Source organism: Pelobates fuscus, chromosome 4 (genome assembly GCF_036172605.1).
Source record: "Pelobates fuscus isolate aPelFus1 chromosome 4, aPelFus1.pri, whole genome shotgun sequence".
NCBI lineage: Eukaryota > Metazoa > Chordata > Amphibia > Anura > Pelobatidae > Pelobates > Pelobates fuscus.
The window spans coordinates 270,235,390-270,257,367 of record NC_086320.1 but is presented as its reverse complement, the minus strand read 5'-3'; the positions used below and the strand labels follow the sequence as shown (position 1 = coordinate 270,257,367).

The 21,978-nt window shown below is 42.5% G+C and overlaps 1 protein-coding gene across 1 annotated transcript in view; it reads right to left on the bottom strand.

Moving 5' to 3' along the window:
* Positions 1–21,978, bottom strand: part of LARS2 (leucyl-tRNA synthetase 2, mitochondrial) — a 270,655-nt gene that overhangs the window by 133,781 nt on the left and 114,896 nt on the right. The window contains exon 7 of the mRNA XM_063452103.1: positions 12,726–12,869. Within this exon, the coding sequence (XP_063308173.1) occupies positions 12,726–12,869 (144 nt within the window). The remainder of the gene's footprint in view (positions 1–12,725; positions 12,870–21,978) is intronic.

Sequence of the window (21,978 nt, the reverse complement as noted above, 5' to 3'; positions counted from 1 at the left end):
ACACTTTAACAAGGATCAGGGAGGGATTGGGATGCCAAACATTGATCTATACCAGTGATGGCGAACCTTTTAGAGCCCGAGCCCCCAAATCGCAATACATTTTCCTCAAAGTGCCAACACGGCAATTAACCTGAATACTGAGGTTTAAGTTTAGAAAAAACAACTCACACAGTTGTCCAAACTAATTCTCCTCTCCCCTCCCCCAGCATCTCCTCCTCCTCCTCTCCCCTTCTCCCCCAGCACATCTTCCTCCTCCTCTCCCCCCAGCATCTCCTTCTCCTCTCCCCCAGATTCTCATCTTCCTCTCCCCCAGATTCTCATCTTCCTCTCCTCTTCTCCCACCAGCATCTCCTTCTCCTCTTCTCCCACCAGCATCTCCTTCTCCTCTTCTCCCACCAGCATCTCCTCCTCCTCCTCCTCTTCTCCCCCAGCATCTCCTCCTCCTCCTCCTCTTCTCCCCCAGCATCTCCTCCTCCTCTTCTCCCCCAGCATCTCCTCCTCCTCTTCTCCCCCAGCATCTCCTCCTCCTCTTCTCCCCCAGCATCTCCTCCTCCTCTTCTCCCCCAGCATCTCCTCCTCCTCTTCTCCCCCAGCATCTCCTCCTCCTCTTCTCCCCCAGCATCTCCTCCTCCTCTTCTCCCCCAGCATCTCCTCCTCCTCTTCTCCCCCAGCATCTCCTCCTCCTCTTCACCCCCAGCATCTCCTCCTCCTCTTCACCCCCAGCATCTCCTCCTCCTCTTCACCCCCAGCATCTCCTCCTCCTCTTCACCCCCAGCATCTCCTCCTCCTCTTCACCCCCAGCATCTCCTCCTCCTCTTCACCCCCAGCATCTCCTCCTCCTCTCCACCCCCAGCACCTCCTCCTCCTCTCACCCCCAGCACCTCCTCCTCCTCTCACCCCCAGCATCTCCTCTTCTCGCCACCCAGCATCTCCTCTTCTCTCCACCCAGCATCTCCTCTTCTCTCCCCCCAGCATCTCATCTTCTCTCCCCCCAGCATCTCATCTTCTCTCCCCCCAGCATCTCATCTTCTCTCCCCAGCATCTCCTCCTCCTCTCCCCCAGCATCTCCTCCTCCTCTCCCCCCAGCATCTCCTCCTCCTCTCCCCCCAGCATCTCCTCCTCCTCTCCCCCCAGCATCTCCTCCTCCTCTCCCCCAAGCATCTCCTCCTCCTCTCCCCCCAGCATCTCCTCCTCCTCTCCCCCCAGCATCTCCTCCTCCTCTCCCCGCAGCATCTCCTCCTCTCTCCCCGCAGCATCTCCTCTTCTCTCCCCGCAGCATCTCCTCTTCTCTCCCCGCAGCATCTCCTCTTCTCTCCCCGCAGCATCTCCTCTTCTCTCCCCGCAGCATCTCCTCTTCTCTCCCCGCAGCATCTCCTCTTCTCTCCCCGCAGCATCTCCTCTTCTCTCCCCGCAGCATCTCCTCTTCTCTCCCCGCAGCATCTCCTCTTCTCTCCCCGCAGCATCTCCTCTTCTCTCCCCGCAGCATCTCCTCTTCTCTCCCCGCAGCATCTCCTCTTCTCTCCCCGCAGCATCTCCTCTTCTCTCCCCGCAGCATCTCCTCTTCTCTCCCCGCAGCATCTCCTCTTCTCTCCCCGCAGCATCTCCTCTTCTCTCCCCGCAGCATCTCCTCTTCTCTCCCCGCAGCATCTCCTCTTCTCTCCCCGCAGCATCTCCTCTTCTCTCCCCGCAGCATCTCCTCTTCTCTCCCCGCAGCATCTCCTCTTCTCTCCCCGCAGCATCTCCTCTTCTCTCCCCGCAGCATCTCCTCTTCTCTCCCCGCAGCATCTCCTCTTCTCTCCCCGCAGCATCTCCTCTTCTCTCCCCGCAGCATCTCCTCTTCTCTCCCCGCAGCATTTCCTCTTCTCTCCCCGCAGCATCTCCTCTTCTCTCCCCGCAGCATCTCCTCTTCTCTCCCCGCAGCATCTCCTCTTCTCTCCCCGCAGCATCTCCTCTTCTCTCCCCCAGATTTTCCTCTTTTCTCCCCTTTCATCTTCCCTTCGCTACCCCAGCATATCCCCCTCTCCCTCCAAGCACATAAATAATGTTTAATTTTTTTTTTGGTGCATGTTTGAATTCCACACAGGCTCCCTAACCTGTGGATCAGATTCCTTCCCGCTGCCGTGAGGGGGCGTGGGAGTGGGGGAGCAGCACTGCTCTCTCCGCTGATGCCGCCGGAAAACAGGAAATGACATCAATCAGGCGGCGGTGCCTGTTTGGCGTCATTTCCTGTCTCCCGGCGGCATCAGCGGAGGGAGCAGTGCTGGAACAGCACGAAAGTCAGTGCTTCCTCGCAGCCTTCCATCCCACCCACCCATCCACCAGTGCCATCTTAACAACATTATGGGCCCCCAGACAAAGCAGTGCACTGGGGCCCTGCCTACACACAACTCAAAGGAATCAAAATTTAAATTATAGATAAAATTAGGCTTATATTTATAAGTATCTCCAACAAATGCAATACATACATAAAATACACACACACAGACTGCTGAACACATACACACACTGACACACACACAGACTGCTGAATACATACACACAGTCCGCTGCATACATGCACACAGTCCGCAATGGGTGCTGTGTGTGTGAGAGGGGTGCTGTGTGTGTGTGGAGGTGATGTGTGTGTATGGGGGGGTGCTGTGTGTGTGAGAGGGGTGCTGTGTGTGTGAGGGGCACTGTGTGTGTGAGAGGTGTGCTGTGTGTGTGCTAGGTGTACTGTGTGTGTGGAAGGATGCTGTGTGTGGGGGAGAGGTGCTGTGTGTGTGTGCGAAGGGTGCTCTGTGTGTGTGAGCGGGATTCTGTGTGTGTGTTAGGGGGTGCTGTGTGTGCGGTGCTGTCGTGTAAGAGGGGTGCTGTGTTTGTGAGATAGGTGCTGCGTGGGGGGAGGTGCTGCGTGTGTGAGAGGGGCGCTCATGTGTAAGAGGGGTGCTGTGTGTGTGAGAGGGCTGCTGTGTGTGTGTGTGAGAGGGGTGCTATGTGTGTGTGAAAGGGGTGCTGTCTGTGTGGGAGATGTTCTGTGAGTGTGTGGGGGGGCGCTGTGTGTGGGGAGTGCTGTGTGTGTGAAAGGGGTGCTGTGTGTGTAAGAGGGGTGCTGTGTGTGTGAGACGGGTGCTGTGTGTGTGAGACGGGTGCTGTGTGTGTGAGACGGGTGCTGTGTGTGTGAGACAGGTGCCGTGTGTGTGGTGGTGCTGTGTGTGTGTGGGGGGGGGGGGCTGTGGGGGAGTGCGGGGGTGCTGCAGGTAGCAAATGTATTAATAAAATATATTTTTTTCTTATCCCCCCTCCCTTCTTCTTACCTTTGGTGAAGGAGGGGGGGGACACAGCCAGCCTTGGTGGACCGTTGGTGGTAAGTATGTAGGACAGGTTCTGGCTGCAGCTCTCCTATCCTCCCGGGTGCAGAATGTTGTGTGGAGCGTTGCCATGGTAACGCATGGCAACGCTCCACACAGCCTGCTCGTGGGAGGACAGGAGAGCTGCTTCCCAGATCCCTCCCCCTGCTTCCGGGTCCTCACGACACGAAAGCAGAGTAGGTGCCTGCCATTTTGGGAAGGCGGGTGCCTACTCTGCATTGCTGCCAACTGGCGCCAGAGGCCCCCTCCCCCGGCGACCTATGGCCACGTGCCCACAGAGAGGGCCCGGCGTGCCACAGGTTCGCCATCCCTGATCTATACTATAGAGCCTCTTCTTTAATGCATGCAATGCATATGCATTTAGACAATTATTAATCACAATGATGGCATGAGATAGAAGCGGAAAGTATTAAATCACCTATTAACCTGATCAGATACCTATCTCCAGTTAAATGTATGAAGAAGAACCATCATAATGGGGTAGAAAATCTAATATTACAAAATGTATAGAATTTTTGGAATTGTTTTAAAAGAGAGGTAAACTTAAATAATACAATTTTACCATCTCTCCCGATTACTCATCTGATGAATATGATAGAGAATCCGGATTTGTCAGTATGGGCCCAGCAGGGCATTAATAAAATGTCTATGTTATGGAATCAATCAGGTCTTAAAACCTTTTTCAAAATCAACAACAATCCTATAATATACCACAGCAGGAAATATTTAACTTTATTAGAATTAGTCGTTTTGAAAAGACATTAACACATAGGAAAACTTCAAATAAAATTGTGGATAAATTAAACAATAGTATTTAATTGGGAAAAAGTACAAAATTACTTTAAAATGTACTGGCATATTACAAGCTATTAAAGGGAATATTATTCCTAAGGCAACAGATAGATGGACTAGAGATGTAAAAAAAGAGATAGAATCACATGTGGTACGCTGAATTACAAACAGTATATTCATCAGTCCACTGTCTTAACATAATGGAAACCCACTATAATATCGTAAATAGGTGGCATTTAACACCACAACAATTAAATAAGATGTAACCTCAAGATAAAAGCCTTTGTTGGAGATGTGGTTCGAGGAATGCTGACGAACTACATATATGGTGGGATTGCCCTTTAATCAAATCAGGCTGGGATACACTTTATATATATTAATAAGCTCTTGGGACTGAGATAAGTGTGGACACAAGAGATGGCGATATTACATCTAAAATTACCATCCTTACCGAAAAATAAAAGATGGTTTTGATAAATATGTTGATGGCATTTAAGTTTTATATTGCTATAAATAGGAAAACTTCTAAGGTCGAGCTATGGCCACAAATTAGAGAACGTGTTAAATTTCAGTGCAAAATGGAACGCAAGATTGCATCTAATTTCTGTGTTAACCCAAAAAAATATCACATCTGGGATAACTGGATAAAAGTCGTAGAGATGATGTCAGAATAGGGGAGGTGAGACCCAGAGTAGAGTTCAGTTGACATAAGTATTTAAAAGTTTTTTCTTCCTCTTCCTCCTATGGCCGAGCCTTATATATATATATCATTAAGGGAATATGGATATTTCAATTATCTTCACATTGTATGTATATATTTATGTCATATTTATGGCCTTACTTCACAATCAACTCAGTGAAGACTGCATTTACCATCCTGCAGAAACACCCATCACTCTCAGGCCTTACTTCACAATAAACTCGGTGAAGACTGCATTTACCATCCTGCAGAAACACCCATCACTCTCAGGCCTTACTTCACAATCAACTCAGTGAAGACTGCATTTACCATCCTGCAGAAACACCCATCACTCTCAGGCCTTACTTCACAATCAACTCAGTGAAGACTGCATTTACCATCCTGCAGAAACACCCATCACTCTCAGGCCTTACTTCACAATCAACTCAGTGAAGACTGCATTTACCATCCTGCAGAAACACCCATCACTCTCAGGCCTTACTTCACAATCAACTCAGTGAAGACTGCATTTACCATCCTGCAGAAACACCCATCACTCTCAGGTACTGACTGAAGCTTGGAAGATACTCCACCCCCCGTATTACTGGATTGCTACAATATTCTCATATGTTACTATAGAGTTGTTACAATTTATACCTGTAGTTTGCCACTGTAATGTTATGTGCATGCAGTGTGTACCACTGTCATTTAATGATTCCGACCAATATTTCATGTAGACAGTTATTAATATTTTGGGTGATAGAATTTGGTTGCTAAACTTTTCAATAGTCTATAACACATGCCTACTCTGCCCCTTCCCCCCCCCCCTCCCCTTTTCCCCTCCCCAGTCGTAAATACCTTCATATGACTGTTCCATCCCTATTCCTCAGGCCTTACTTCACAATCAACTCAGTGAAGACTGCATTTTTTCTCCCCACTTCCCACCCAGGCTCCCCTTAAAGATATAGCATGCTCCCCCAGCTGCTTGAGATTCTCACCCAATTACCTCTTCATTCCCCTAACATCTTACCAATAGCTTCTCTCTGTTAACTCTTTCAGCCATCACCTCCGAACTTCCCCTGCTACCTCTTGTCTCAAATCCCCATGGTTTCCTTTAGATTGTAAGCTCACGGGCCATCTAGCCAAGCACTTTGTATAAAAGAGCTCCAATGGCTAGATATCAGCTTACGGGCAGGGCTCTCTTACCCCTTGTATTTGTATGTGTATATTGTACGTTTCTCAACTAATTGTACAGCGCTGCGGAATCTGTGTGCGCTTTATAAATAGCAATAATAAATAAATAAATAAAAATGTCTAGTATATATGTGTAATTTCTGATATGAATTAAGATAATGGAATATGTATGTTTTTTTCTATATTGAAAACTAATAAAATGTATAAAAGAAAATAAATTAAAATAAATGGAAAAAAAAAGGTAAAAAATTATGGATTGTGAAACATAAAGGCTTTTATTTAGGTTAACATGCACAGCATAGTAAGAAAAGAGTAGAAATAGAATCAAGATATTCTTGTATTTGAATAAACAAAATAACCTGTTTTAATGTTAAAGAAAATATACTTAGCAATTATTGCTATGCATTATTCTTAATTATATGACAATATTGTGTTATGATGTATAGAAATGTCTAATTTGTATAATTTCTTGATGAGTAGATTTTACCTAGTGGAAACTATTTAAACCTCAGAGTTGCAGGTCTAATTCCTAGCAGGATTAGCTCTTTATTCCATAGCTATCACAGGATGAATTTGGAAATTAGTAATTGGTAAAACTAGTTTCTATTCTACTTTTGACTTATTAGAGTATTGCACAGAGTGACACATATTTAACTGTTGTAGGTGGGTATAAGGACGTCATTATTAACTAGTGTATCATGAACAATGCAAAATAACATATCAAAATTAAAGAGAAAGTCAGAAAAGTCTCAGAGATGAAAATAACGTTGATCATATTAATTAAAAGAGGACATTTCAGTTTAAAAATACATTCACAGTTGTCTTTCAAGATATGATAAAATTATAAGTTTAGCTAGTGTGTTGGATGACTTGTGCAGATTCCCAAAGTAAGCCGTTTCTAACGTACTACTATATATTGGTAAACAAAAACACAAAAGGAAAATGCTGATTAATATTTTATATATATTAAACAATACTAAATCTGACGTTTGCTATGACCGTAAAATAAAAAATGCAACTATATAATGTAGTAAAAAAAAAAAAATGCATTAAATCATTGTATAAAGTGCATAAACTAAAATGTGCAAAAATGAAACGATCTAGAAAGCAAGGATCCAATAAAGTGCCTTGTGAAAAAAAATATATACCATAAGATATAATATAAAACATTTTCCTATAAGGTACTACACTAAGGCTTGTAAAATATGCTATCACCTTGGTTAAAATGAACCAAATATTAGGGGTGGTAGGAGAAAGATAAGGTTAACAAAAGCAGATCTAAATATATATATATATATATATATAAAAAAGCATACAGGTAAAATACAAATATAATAATAAAAACAGCTATAGCTATATATACACAATTGTTTCAGGGTTCAAAACAATATAGGTTCTAATACACAAAGATACACCAATTAAAGGAATGGTGCATGGGAGCACTTTTCATTCTGTGCCTTTGGGCATACTGTGTTAAGTTCAAGGATCCAAAATGTTTCCCGCTGTAATAATAGTTTAGCCCTGTCACCCCCTCTTGAGGGTACTGGGATGTGATTGGTGTGCTCCGGTAGCTATGGATACACATCCCGACACACGTGATAGGTGGGCGGAGGCTCCAAAGTAGTGTGGAGTAAATCTCCCTACGCCATCAGCGGGTGTATGGGCAGCCAATTGCCGAAGATCATCGGCGGTTGCCCTGGTAACGCAGCAATGCCGGATATACCTTATGTGGACCATGCCTCTGACGTGTGGGGAATCACTCAGGTGATTTTGATGTGAGCTTAAGCTCCGGAGCAGCCAGACCAACCAACTTGACGAGCAGCTGGGGGTGGTTAGTAATTAACTTACTTGTTTGTTCTGTATAAGAGCCATTCATTTGTATGATCAGTCTTTGTGTCCTGATGAAAGTTCCAAGCTAGGAACTGAAACGTTGACATTCGTAAAAATAAATATTTTTGCTTATAAATCCAGGAGTGCCGGCAATTTTCTATTTCACATATATATATATATAGGCCTTTTGTGTCCTGATGAAAGCTCCGATCGGGAGCTAAAACGTTGACTTTGCTTGAATTGACCAACAATAAATTGGATGAACTAAACCCAAGAGTGCCGGTAATTTTTTGATATTTTTTATATTATTGGGACTTGGCACCTGGTATAATTTATTTTGAGTAGGAGTGCAAGAGGCTCAAATCTCTCTCTCTCTCTCTGAATCTGTATGTATGAGTGTCTGAATCTGTATGTATGCGTGAATGTCTTAATCTGTATGTATGTATGTATGTATGTGTGAGGATCTGAATCTGTATGTATGCGTGGAGATCTGAATCTGTATGTATGCGTGGAGATCTGAATCTGTATGTATGTGTGAGTGTCTGAATCTGTATGTGTGAGAATCTGAATCTGTATGTATGCGTGGAGATCTGAATCTGTACAGGGAGTGCAGAATTATTAGGCAAATGAGTATTTTGACCACATCATCCTCTTTATGCATGTTGTCTTACTCCAAGCTGTATAGGCTCGAAAGCCTACTACCAATTAAGCATATTAGGTGATGTGCATCTCTGTAATGAGAAGGGGTGTGGTCTAATGACATCAACACCCTATATCAGGTGTGCATAATTATTAGGCAACTTCCTTTCCTTTGGCAAAATGGGTCAAAAGAAGGACTTGACAGGCTCAGAAAAGTCAAAAATAGTGAGATATCTTGCAGAGGGATGCAGCACTCTTAAAATTGCAAAGCTTCTGAAGCGTGATCATCGAACAATCAAGCGTTTCATTCAAAATAGTCAAGAGGGTCGCAAGAAGCGTGTGGAAAAACCAAGGCGCAAAATAACTGCCCATGAACTGAGAAAAGTCAAGCGTGCAGCTGCCAAGATGCCACTTGCCACCAGTTTGTCCATATTTCAGAGCTGCAACATCACTGGAGTGCCCAAAAGCACAAGGTGTGCAATACTCAGAGACATGGCCAAGGTAAGAAAGGCTGAAAGACGACCACCACTGAACAAGACACACAAGCTGAAACGTCAAGACTGGGCCAAGAAATATCTCAAGACTGATTTTTATGGACTGATGAAATGAGAGTGAGTCTTGATGGGCCAGATGGATGGGCCCGTGGCTGGATTGGTAAAGGGCAGAGAGCTCCAGTCCGACTCAGACGCCAGCAAGGTGGAGGTGGAGTACTGGTTTGGGCTGGTATCATCAAAGATGAGCTTGTGGGGCCTTTTCGGGTTGAGGATGGAGTCAAGCTCAACTCCCAGTCCTACTGCCAGTTTCTGGAAGACACCTTCTTCAAGCAGTGGTACAGGAAGAAGTCTGCATCCTTCAAGAAAAACATGATTTTCATGCAGGACAATGCTCCATCACACACGTCCAAGTACTCCACAGCGTGGCTGGCAAGAAAGGGTATAAAAGAAGAAAATCTAATGACATGGCCTCCTTGTTCACCTGATCTGAACCCCATTGAGAACCTGTGGTCCATCATCAAATGTGAGATTTACAAGGAGGGAAAACAGTACACCTCTCTGAACAGTGTCTGGGAGGCTGTGGTTGCTTCTGTACGCAATGTTGATTGTGAACAGATCAAAACACTGACAGAATCCATGGATGGCAGGCTTTTGAGTGTCCTTGCAAAGAAAGGTGGCTATATTGGTCACTGATTTGTTTTTGTTTTGTTTTTGAATGTCAGAAATGTATATTTGTGAATGTTGAGATGTTATATTGGTTTCACTGGTAAAAATAAATAATTGAAATGGGTATATATTTGTTTTTTGTTAAGTTGCCTAATAATTATGCACAGTAATAGTCACCTGCACACACATATATCCCCCTAAAATAGCTAAAACTAAAAACAAACTAAAAACTACTTCCAAAAATATTCAGCTTTGATATTAATGAGTTTTTTGGGTTCATTGAGAACATGGTTGTTGTTCAATACTAAAAGGAATCCTCAAAAATACAACTTGCCTAATAATTCTGCACTCCCTGTATGTATGCGTGGAGATGCGTGGAGATCTGAATCTGTATGTATGTGTGAGTGTCTGAATCTGTATGTATGTATGTATGTATGAGTGTCTGAATCTGTATGTATGATTGTCTGAATCTGTATGTATGTATGTATGTATGATGTCTGAATCTGTATGTATGTATGTATGTATGTATGTATGTATGTATGTGAGAGTGTCTGAATCTGCATATCTGTGTGAGTGTCTGAATCTGTATGTATATGTGTATGTTTAAATGTCTGAATCTGTATGTATGTATGTATGTGAGAGTGTCGGAATCTGTATGTATGTGTGCCTGTCTGAATATGTATGTATGTATGTATGTGAGAGTGTCTGAATCTGTATGTATGTGTGTATCTGAATTTGTATTTATGTGTGAGTGTCTGAATCTGTATGTATGTGAGAGTGTCTGAATCTGTATGTATTTGAGAGTGTCTTAATCTGTATTTATGTGTGAGTGTACGAATCTGTATATATGTGTGAGTGTCCTAATCTGTATGTATGTGACTCTTCCATACTCTCACACTGCCACTGCCCCCTTCCCCACGGTCATCCTCCCACACTGCCACTGCCCCCTCCCCACTGTCTCCTTCCCACACTGCCACTGTCCTCCTCCTCACTATCACTCTCCCAACACTGCCACTCCCCACCTCCCCACTGTCACTCTCCCACACTGCCATTGCTCCCCTCCCCACTTTAATCCTCCCACACTGCCATTGCCCCCTCCCCACTGTCATCCTCCCACACTGCCATTTCCCCCTCCCCACTGTCTTCCTCACCCACTGCCCTCCTCCCCACTGTCACTCTCCAACACTGCCACTGTCCCCTTCGCCGCTGTCATCTTCCCCACTGTCACTCTCCAACATTGCCACTGTCCCTCTCACCACTGTCATCCTCCCACATTGCTAATGCCCCCCTCCCCACTGCGAATGTGTGATAATAATATTACATATTAAGAATGATTGATCACTATTGAGCAAATCAAACTTTTATAGATAGTTAAGATGGCGCCGGTAAGCACATAAGCACACACAGGCAGTATCACTAGATGCAGGCCTGGATGTCACAGCTATTAATACACAGCAGCACTAAAACTGTTTGAAGACTTATGCGTACCATCACAAGAATAGTACAGAGATAACTTATAGATAAGAGATAATGAACCGCACAGACCTGACATGGCGTTGTTGGTGGTCCTGAACAGCCTGGCCAGCCCCATCTAGCTGCTTGTGCAAGGTCTTTGCTGAGCTGCACTGATGAGGAACATTGGTGGAAGTACAGACTGTCCATGAAAAAGGTATATAAGACTGAGGGAATTTGGCACTCCCTTGGAGAACTACCCACCAGTAATACAGACGCGTGTTGCTGGTCTCTGCTGTTCCCAGAAGAGAGGGTCCCTCCAAGTCTGACTGCCTGAGTTCCCCCAGTTGTGTGCAGCGAGGAGACAACCAAACCCCTCTAATGGTGATGTATACTTAAGCTGATATATCTAGATACTGAGCTGTTTTGAAGTAAATGCATGCGACAACTTAAATGAGAGTAAAACTTACTTTGCATTGGGTCCCTTTGTGGACAATAAAGTGTGGTGTGAATTCCGATATTCAACTTCGTCTCTTTGTGATTTCTCTTTCCTATAGTTCAAGATACTCATTCGAACTGGGTTGTGTGCCCGCCAATATCGTTTTAAACCTTAGTATGTATTGATTATTACTTTTTGCATATTGGCGTTCATGAATTTAATGATTAGGCACAACAGACTGCCCCCCTACCCACCATTGCATTAGCAAACTATCACTGCCCTCTTCCCTACTGTCTCCCTCCCACACTGTCACTGCACCCTCCCCAACTTCATCCTCCCACACTGTCACTGCCCCCCTCCACACGGTCTACCTCCCACATTGCCACTGTGCCCCTCCCCACTGTTTCCCTCCCACACTATCAATGCCATCCTCCCCAATGTCTCAATCCCAAACTGCCACTGTCACTGCTTTCTCCCAACTGTCATCCTCCCACACTGCCCCCTCCGAACTGTCTTCCTCCCACACAGCCACTGCTCCCCTCCTCACTCTCACTCTCCCCACAGTTTCCCTCTCAAACTATCGCAGCCGTCCTCCCCACTATCTCCCTCCCACACTGTCACTGCCCCCTCCCCACTGCAATCCTTCCACACTGCCCCCTTCCCACCATCTCCCTCCCACACTGTCACTGCCCCCCTCCGCACTGTCACCCTCCCACACTGCCACTGCCACCCTCCCCACTCTCAACCTTCCACACTGCCACTGCCACCCTCCCCACTCTCAACCTTCCACACTGCCACTGCCCCTTCCCCATGGTCATCCTCCCACACTGCCCCCTCCCCCCGGCTCCCTCCCACACTGTCACTGCTGTCATTTATTTGGCACACAAATATAGTAGTCATATGAGCCTTTTATGTTACTGCATACAAAAATGAGTGTTTTATGTTACTGCATACAAAGAATACAGTTTACTCCTTTTTTTTTTTTTTTATCAGATATGATCACAGTGCGTACTTTCCTAAAGCCCACGTTATAGTGGTTAATTTTACATGTTAAAACATTAAAATTACTCTTTTACAACATTTTAAAATTAAAACAAATTCAACAAAGTTCTACTGATTGGAAAGTATTTTTTTTTTTTAATTATGGTTTTCGAATTAAATGCACAGTAAGCTTTCCTTTAGGATCATACCTTTGCAAACACAGTTGTTTTAAGAAACCACTGCTTCAGATATTTTTGTTCCACTTTTGCACCAGAGCGCCATGAACATCCATTTTCATCCACTTGCTCATTTGCAAGTACTGTGTGGTCCACTGGGTCCCAGTTAACTAAGGCCTGAAAAAACAAGAAATTTGCATTTAATATTTAGCCAGCAACATGATTCGTGTCACTGAAAATGCCCAAAAGAGGGTAGGCCTCTCTGGTAAGTGGTTGGTCTCCCCATAATTGTCAGGCAGGGTAGGTGCAAGGATTTTTGCCGTCCTAGGCAAACAAAAGTGTGCCGCCCCCCCCCCCCCCCTCATATGTTCTGCCCACCATGTGACATCACAATGCCCCACCCATATGATCTGCCATATGGGCCAATGTCAGTTCTGCACAAAGTGTCTTTTCTCTGAAAAGGCAGTACGTTTACATTAAAAAGCCAGCAGGGACATGAAGCTGTAGATGGTTCTGGTGACTATAGTGGCCCTTTAACGTGTGATAAATGGGATACAAGGCCGTTCCGGACTGGGAATTCAAAGCCGCCCTGGAAAAAAAATGTATGCCAGCCCCATAAGTCCTTGTGCCACGTAATGTGTATGTGTGTGTGTGTATATATATATATATATATATATATATATACCAGGTGCTAGACTGTGGTTAGAGCGGCTCTCTAATTAGGCAATTTAGTCAGCCATCTAAGGCCTCGCGGCCACCTAAATCGCCTTAGGGCAGACTGTGTCAGGTCCTCGGTTAGTGACCGAGGACCCGACAACAGAAGGGGGCCCGGCAGCTTGCTCTGTATGCCACCGGGTGCGAGGCCCCTCCAGTCTGCCGGCTGGAGAGCGCCAATCGCAGACACAGGTCTGCAGCTCCGCTATGTGCAGAGCTGCAGACCATCTGTCTCACGAGATCTAGCTGTGCGCTTCCCTCCTGCCTGTCTCCCAAATCTAGTGCTACCAGGCCGGTGCGCCCTAGGCGACTGCCTAATTCGCCTATAGGACGTGCCGGCCCTGTTGACAGGTCATCCTGGTATGAATGCATACCAGGCTGCCTTACAATCAAGGAGAGTGGCACACCAAAGGCAGAAAGTTCAGTAAGCTCTGCAAGGTCCTAGTGACCTTAGATGTGTTTTTGCTATGCTTGTTGGGGAAAGCTCACTGGTGTCCCCAAAAACAGGACAACAGGGGACAAAGTAGGAATGGCTGGACAGGACCTGAAAATAAGGACTGACCTGACGAAAACTGAACTTTCAGGGGGCCAGGACTTTAGAATATCAGGCCCAGTAAAGACACTTTTTGAATTGTATCATGCTGAACAAAGCTTTTGGAATATTCTTTCAAAACAAGGTCACACCAGATGGAGTTTAAAGAGAAGTCACTAAAAGTGAGAATCATAATGTTTTATTTTAAATTTTACATCAGGAATCTGCTTTTCAATGCAATATCCTATTATAAAAAGAAATATCAGAAGTAAGGTGTTCCACCAGGCTACCAAGAAGAAGGGGTCATGCGTCTAGAGTCTAGATGAACGTTGGAAGGAGGTGCTGGGCAAAATAACTTTGCTGCATGCTCCTAGATGAACATTGGAAGGAGGTGCGGTGTAACAGAACTTTGCTTATATAGTGTATTCACAACCCTATATTATTATATAGTATCCTCACATTGCTTCAATGCTCATTTGTTTACAGATCTTCTATGTCCTTTCTTTTGCACACAATCTCTCTGTCCACTTCTCAGCTTGCCTCTCTGATGTTGCCCAACGGATGTCTGTACATTTACTACATATGAAGTCAGTCGAAACTGAAATAATCTTTTTCAATGCACCTTTAAAAGTATTCTTATATAGTGTATTCTTAACACTATAGTGCCCTCTGTTCCCCCCCACTACTAATAAAGAGTTGAAAAACTTTATTCACTTATCTGATGTCCCTTGGTGCTCGGTTGGCGTTCCGCTTTCTCCAACATCAGTCGATAGGAGGACATAATCCACATACGTGGCGAGCGCTGCAAGAGCATTAGGCCCTCTCCATAGTAAAGCATTGCATCAATGCTTTCCCCTAGGGCTCTTACTGATGCTGGATGGTCTCATGCAGAGCGTGAGAACATCCAGCATCGTTTAAGGGACTTAGAGTTATTTAAATCCCGGAAGCGCCTCTAGTGACTGCCTGATAGACAGTCACTAAAAGCAGCCTTAGTCATGCAAAGTAATCATTGCAGTTTCACAAAAACTGCAATGATTTACATTGCAGGACTAATGGGGACATGGACGCTGCACCCAAACCTTTTCAATGAGCTGAAGTGATCTGAATGACTGTAGTGTCCATTTAACTTCACCCTGCCTACTACATCCTTTCCACATCCCACTCCTCTCACTATCTCACCTAGAGTTCACAACCATCTTTGACCCCTCATTATTCTGTGAAAAACCACACTGTCACTTCTCTCTGCCACTTTCATCTTTTGAATATTCATGCAATCTGCCTACTAGTGACCTTCTCTCCTGCAAAACTCCTTACCAACATTTTCATCTTTACAAAAGTTTGCTTACTGTAAGTCTCTTTTACTTGACCTTCCAAAACACTCTATTTCTTAGTTTCAACAAATTCAAAATCATGCTGCCTGCATTCTCCCTAACATGTCCTGTTCTGCTTATGCACGACCATTGTACTGTCATGACTCCAGTGTACTCTGGGCACAAATGCAAGCGTATTGACATAGTGTGTCATTTTTGTGTAATTTTTCAATATAAGGTATTTTCAATACTAAGGCCGAACGTCATTCAGACATTGATATTGATCTGCTCGATATATATTCAAGGGCCAATACAAACCATTGTGTGGAAATCTATTCACAAACCGGACTTTACACGAGGTCATGCGTTTAGACTGGAAGAAAGAAGATTTCGTCTAAGGCAAGGGAAAGGTTTTTTTTACTGTAAGAACAATAAGTAAGTGGAATTTTTTGCCTGAAGAAGTGGTTTTATCAGAGTCCATACAGATGTTCAAACAGCAACTAGATGCATACTTGTAAAAACAGAATATTCAAGGATATAATTTTTCAATGTAGGGTAATAGCTGCTTGATCCAAGAATTAATCTGACTGCCATTCTGGGGTAAAGAAGGATTTTTTCCCCTAGTTTGTTGCAAAATTGGAAGTGCTTCAAACTGGGTGCCTTCTTTTGGATCAACAGCAAAAAAACAAATGTGAGGAAGGCTGAACGCAAGTCTCTTTTCAGCTATGTAACTATATAGGCACTCCATTATATGCTATGATGCCCGAGTAATTTTCCGACATCATGCCAGTACACATCTTTAAAAGTACAAAAGTTTTGTATATTTTGGCATCATTATTGACACACGCCAAATTATACAGTCATGGGCTATATAAGGCTAAAATGAAGACTCCCCTCTACCCTGTGATAGTCTCTATTACCGGAGAGTACATTTTTACTTGTGTGTGCTTTAGATTTTTGACCCGGCTCTGATATCCAACTATTTTGACCTCTGGTATCTCTGAATTTGCTCTGTTTAACCGTTCTCATGATTGTCTCTAATCCTTAAACTTGGCCAGTCCTTCATTACTCTTGTCTACTTGCAGACTATATACTCTACTTTCATGCATTAAGCCCAGCCAGACTAAAGACCAGTCATACATTTTTCTATAATATAGGATACTCATTGCTCTTTGAGTGTTGGGGTTTAGCCCTCATATTACAAACATTGTGCTGCATAGTGGATTAGTGTTTCACTAATCAAGTGCCAGCTAAATCTTCCTGCAGACACTTTGCTGTGATAGAGAGCTCTTGTTTTGCTTTCCTAAATAGTCTACATCAAGCATGTGAAACTTGCAGCCTGCGGGGCCGGATGAGGGCCACAATGGCTATATTTACGGCCCACCTGCCCTAGAGCCACTTTGTGTTGTGGCTGCGACCAGCCACAAGACAGGAATGATATTTCCTGTCTGATTCTTGTCTTCCCTCTTACGGCCAATCGCATGCTCCTGCAGGCCACCCACTCCCCCTTCCCTCCTGCTCTCAGTGCCAGAGGAGCGTCTGGTCTGCTTGAGCAAATAAGAGCAAGGCTGGAACTGGAGGACGGGTGGATAATCTTAAGGTAGTGGAAGAGGGGCTTGGGAGACCTTCCTGTGTAGTATGTTAAATTGTGGAGGGGAGGGCAGTGTATTCATTTGAAAGAGGGGGGGGCAGTGTATTAAAAATTGTGGGAGGGTGTCGGCAGTGTATTCATTTTAGGGAGGTGGCACTGTATTAATTTGGGAGATGGAGGGGGCCAATGTATTCAATTGAGTAGAGGGGGCAGTGTATTAATCTGGGGAGGTAGGGGGGGGCAGTGTAGAAGAGTGGGAGGTGTATTAGAGTGGAGGGAGAGGGGTAGTGTATTAAAAGGGGAGGGGGATAGTGTATTAAATTTGGGGGGAAGGCAGTGTATTAAATTAGAGTGCTAGGAGGAGGATCAGTGTATTCAGAGGGGAGGGAGTGTATTAGATTAAGGGGCAGAGTATCAAATTGGGTGGGGGGCTGTGTATTAGAGTGGAGGGAGGGCAGTGTATTAGAATGGGGGAGGGGGCAGTGTATTAGATTGGGTCTGCATGGAGGCGCTGAATGCGCCCCATAAAGGTGCCAATTAGCCACGCAGCTTTTTGCCACAATGCTTTCCTATTGGAAAGCATTGGATTGGCTGAGATCATCAAGTTTGAAGTGAAAGAACATACTTCAAAATCAACAAGATAACGTCATTTGTTTTTTTACAGCTGTGCAACAGCATACATTTACCATTTCAGCTCCATTACCAAACTTTTCTTAATATGTCAAGGTAGTTGGACTGAAACATTGGTTATATGCAAATGCAGTCTTCTTAAAATAAATTTGCTCTTTTGTTTACTTTGAAGCCCTACTATTGTGACGACATCCAGTGCCAGGCAACTTTTTTATACTGTACTTTTCTAAGTTTTTGTTTTATTGCAGCCCACATAAAATTAAACCTTGTTTATTTGGCCCATGTTAGCCTTTCAGTTTGACATGCTTGGCCTATATGCATGTCTATTAGAAAATTTTCTTTCAGATTTCGTCTTGACTTCAACAGTTTCTCTTAACTTTCACTTCTAATTCTTAATAACATTTTTGAAATAGAACATGTTTAAATATCCTTTTAAATCCTTCCACTAATTTATAAGAGTCAGTTATTCAGATCCTCAATAAGCTCAGAAAAGCCCATGGTAGGAGAGTAAGCATAACACTCAGAGAGGTTCCAAGAGACAAATAATTTAAGTTTATCACTATACTATGATGAAGGTCTAATTAGTTAATCTCAACAATTAAAGTTCTGAAAATTGAAATGGTGTCCTAATATTTGCACATGATACATTTAGCTTTTCATGTTTATTTTTTCAGTTATGTATTAAAAATATTTTTTTGGAGCATCCCATTTGATAACTACCCCTCAAAAAATTTAGGCACTGCAAGACTTAAAATTAATTAAGCTACCGGTAATTTTTATTCTAGTCTCCTCAATGCAATGCCGTTCTGCCTCCTGTGAAGTCATCATTACTGATCCTTCTCATTGTCTCAATCACAGTTTGCATTATAGTTCGTAGTGCAGGAAAGCCAGTTGTTACTAAGGTTTTTTTTAGAAAGTTCGTATTGCTCTTGAAATTAGCAGTTTTATAACGTAAGCCAGAGAAGTTATGTAGCTAACAAGTTGATGTGCTTCAGAGGCTGAAGTGTCATTTGAAGCCTGATCAATGCATAAGCTGTTTTGTGTATATAAACATTTTATGTTTTTGGTGAACAAATCCAAGACAATAAATATATCCCTGCAAATTTCTGTGCCTTGCCAGCTTTCCATAAACACACTGCTTTCAGTGAAGTCTTAACATCTATTACAAACTAATTAAGTCTTCCTAAAACAGCTATCACACATAAAAATATGAGAAAGAGCAATCAAAAGGACAAAAACAACTTTTTTAATTAACTGCAAGAGAACATGATGCTCCGTCAAACATACATCCATTGAAACAATAACTGGAAACAAATGTTCTCCTGGGCTCGTTCATTATAATGTCAGCTTACAAATACAAATCAAGATTTCTCTTGGCAAGCTGAACTGACCAACAACACACCACTCAACAAATGGGAATGCCATTTTTCGGAAATGCAAAATAAAACAGTGCAATTCATATTTTTATGACATTTAAAGATTACGGTAATTTGTTTTTTAATTTTTTTTTTAATGTTAGGGTTCTAACTAATTTACAGCAACATTAGCTTCATGGTAGGTGACTTTCTGCCTTTGCTTATCAAAATCCAGGTTAGTTATAAAGATCATACAAAGCCAATCTTGTTCTCTTCAGCTGGAAAACAAAATCGTCTGGACAAAGGTAACTAGAACAAAAGATATAGTAAAATGTTTTTTCCAAGCACCATGCCCACTTCATTGATTCCAAGTGGGCATGGTGTCTGGAGCATGTATGCACAGCGTTTAACTTTGAAACGCTAAACATATGGAGATTAACCCCTCTGCGGATGGATGCAGCAGCATCATAGAGGCATAATTAGCCAGCCTGAAACTAAATAGCCTGGTGGTTGATGTTAAAATAGAATAAAAGAAAAATAAAAGAAAGGGTGCACCTTTAATACAGAAGTATTTATATAAATAGTAAGCATAAAATAATTACAAATAAAAGTCCAGAGTAATAGTCCATAATAAGAGAAGTTCCTGTAGGATAACGGTGTGTCGTCTCGGATGTGGGTTGTATTTTTCAGTGCGCCATATGGAAAGAAGAACAAAAAGAGAGGAAATCCAATGGTATGGTACGTAGATATAAATAGATGTATTAGAGTATATAAGTATTACTCACAATTTCCAGAGCTAAAATCCAGCTCTGGTATGAAATGCATGAAGTGGAATGATCCCCACTCAAGGATATATGGAGTAACAGCTTAACTGGAGTATAAATTAAAAGAAGGTATAAAATGTACTCACAGTATATTGAGCAGGCTTATACTGCTCGGTGTATAGCGTTTGGGTGGTATAATCCCCACCTGAGGATTCTTTTCGCGTGGTCTTTAAAATGGTAAAATCAAAGAAGTCAGGTTAAGGTAAAATAGATAACTAAAAAAGGAAAATGGGAACTAAAATATTTAGGGCCAAAATTCCTTTATTATAACAATAGTAAAATGTATAAAACAAACTCTAAACGCATTTCGCCAACAAAAGGCTTCTTCAAGTAGAGTATAATGAAAAAACATACACTTGACTTACAATGCTTTATATATATCATTGTATTGAAATTTAAAATTTCCCGCCAAAATGACGTCATCGTAATCATAATTTTAAGCTACATAACAAAATAGAAATGTATTAATACAAATAGTATATAAACATATGTACACATTAAATATATATATATATAAATATGAATAACGAGGTGCTAATATGGTAAGAATCTATGTTTAAAAAAGGTCACGTGACGCGCGGCTAGGATTACTTCCGCGTCACGTGACACATGGAACGCATGCGTCACCGTATGGTGAAACGTATGCGAGGCCGGCCGGGCAGGTCGCGTCACTTAAGGGGAGGAGCCCCTTCAGTGATCGCGAGCAGGAGGATATCAGTATGCTGTCTGCTCGTATAGACGAGCAGACAGCAAGCCAGCACAGCAACAAAACGGGCCATAGGTTCAAGGCCCGAAAAGGGGGATCCCAACATAAGAGGGAACAGGAACAGCAGCAATAAACCCCCCAAATAGGGAGAACTGGGATTACATTTTTTTTTATGTGGGATAGTCTAATGTATATACTAATTCATATAATGCAATGTATAAAATTATTAAATACAGCTTAGAGTTAGCACAAACATGAATTCATATAAAATAAATGTAACAAAAATGTAAAAATGAAATAAAAGTAGAAGTATATGTATATATAAAATTGGAAATAGAATAAATATAGATAATAATATTAATATATAAAATTATAATAAAAAATATAATAAAAATATGCAGAGAGAGGGACTGGGCATTTAATGTAAAGACCCTTGCCCCACAGGGTCTTAATATAGATTTTGATCTTTTTAACTTTTTATAATACATAATTTTTGCAATTTTTATAATTTTTATATTTTTACAAGTCCCTCTCTCTGCTTATTTTTATTATATTTTTTATCATATTTTTTATTATAATTTTATATATTAATATTATCTATATTTTTTAGTTGGGGATTATACCACCCAAACGCTATACACCGAGCAGTATAAGCCTGCTCAATATACTGTGAGTACATTTTATACCTTCTTTTAATTTATACTCCAGTTAAGCAGAGAGCACTATATATTTTATCTTTTTATTTCCGGCTGAAGCCAACGTTGGACCACTGAATCTCAAGCTGTTACTCCATATATCCTTGAGTGGGGATCATTCCACTTCACGCATTTCATACCAGAGCTGGATTTTAGCTCTGGAAATTGTGAGTAATACTTATATACTCTAATACATCTATTTATATCTACGTACTGTACCATTGGATTTCCTCTCTTTTTGTTCTTCTTTCCATATGGCGCACTGAAAAATACAACCCACATCCGAGACGACACACCGTTATCCTACAGGAACTTCTCTTATTGTGGACTATTACTCTGGACTTTTATTTGTAATTATTTTATGCTTACTATTTATATAAATACTTTCTTTTATTTTTCTTTTATTCTATTTTAACTATTTATGAGGGTTTGGAGGGTACTGCCTTTTCTGTAGGTGTGCTGCCTATTTATATTCTATATATCCTCATATTTGTGGCACTTTAGCGCTGATCCAACTTTGACTCCTTTTCTATCCTGGTGGTTAATGTTAGTTCTATGCAGAACTGTTTGATGCCAGCACGCAATAGCATACTGGCACCACATATCCCTTGGGGTTGGCGCATTACCCCCATGCAACCCCTTTCACCCTTGCAGTCAATGTTTATAGACCTTCTTTCCTCTCTCTCCTTTGAGGGGGCTGACGTCACTGGAGGAAGACCAAACTGGTGGAGAACTTGGACTTAGTTTTAGCTGTTTTCTGCTTTTTATTTTGTTTTTTTGGGGGGGAGAGGAGGCGGACAATAAGGGGAAAGGTTATTTTAATCATAAACAGTTGTTTATGAAAATATGTATTTTGGGTGGAGTAACCCTTTAACAGAAAAGAAAATAACATGTTGGCTATGTGGTGACATTCTGTCATCAAACTAATA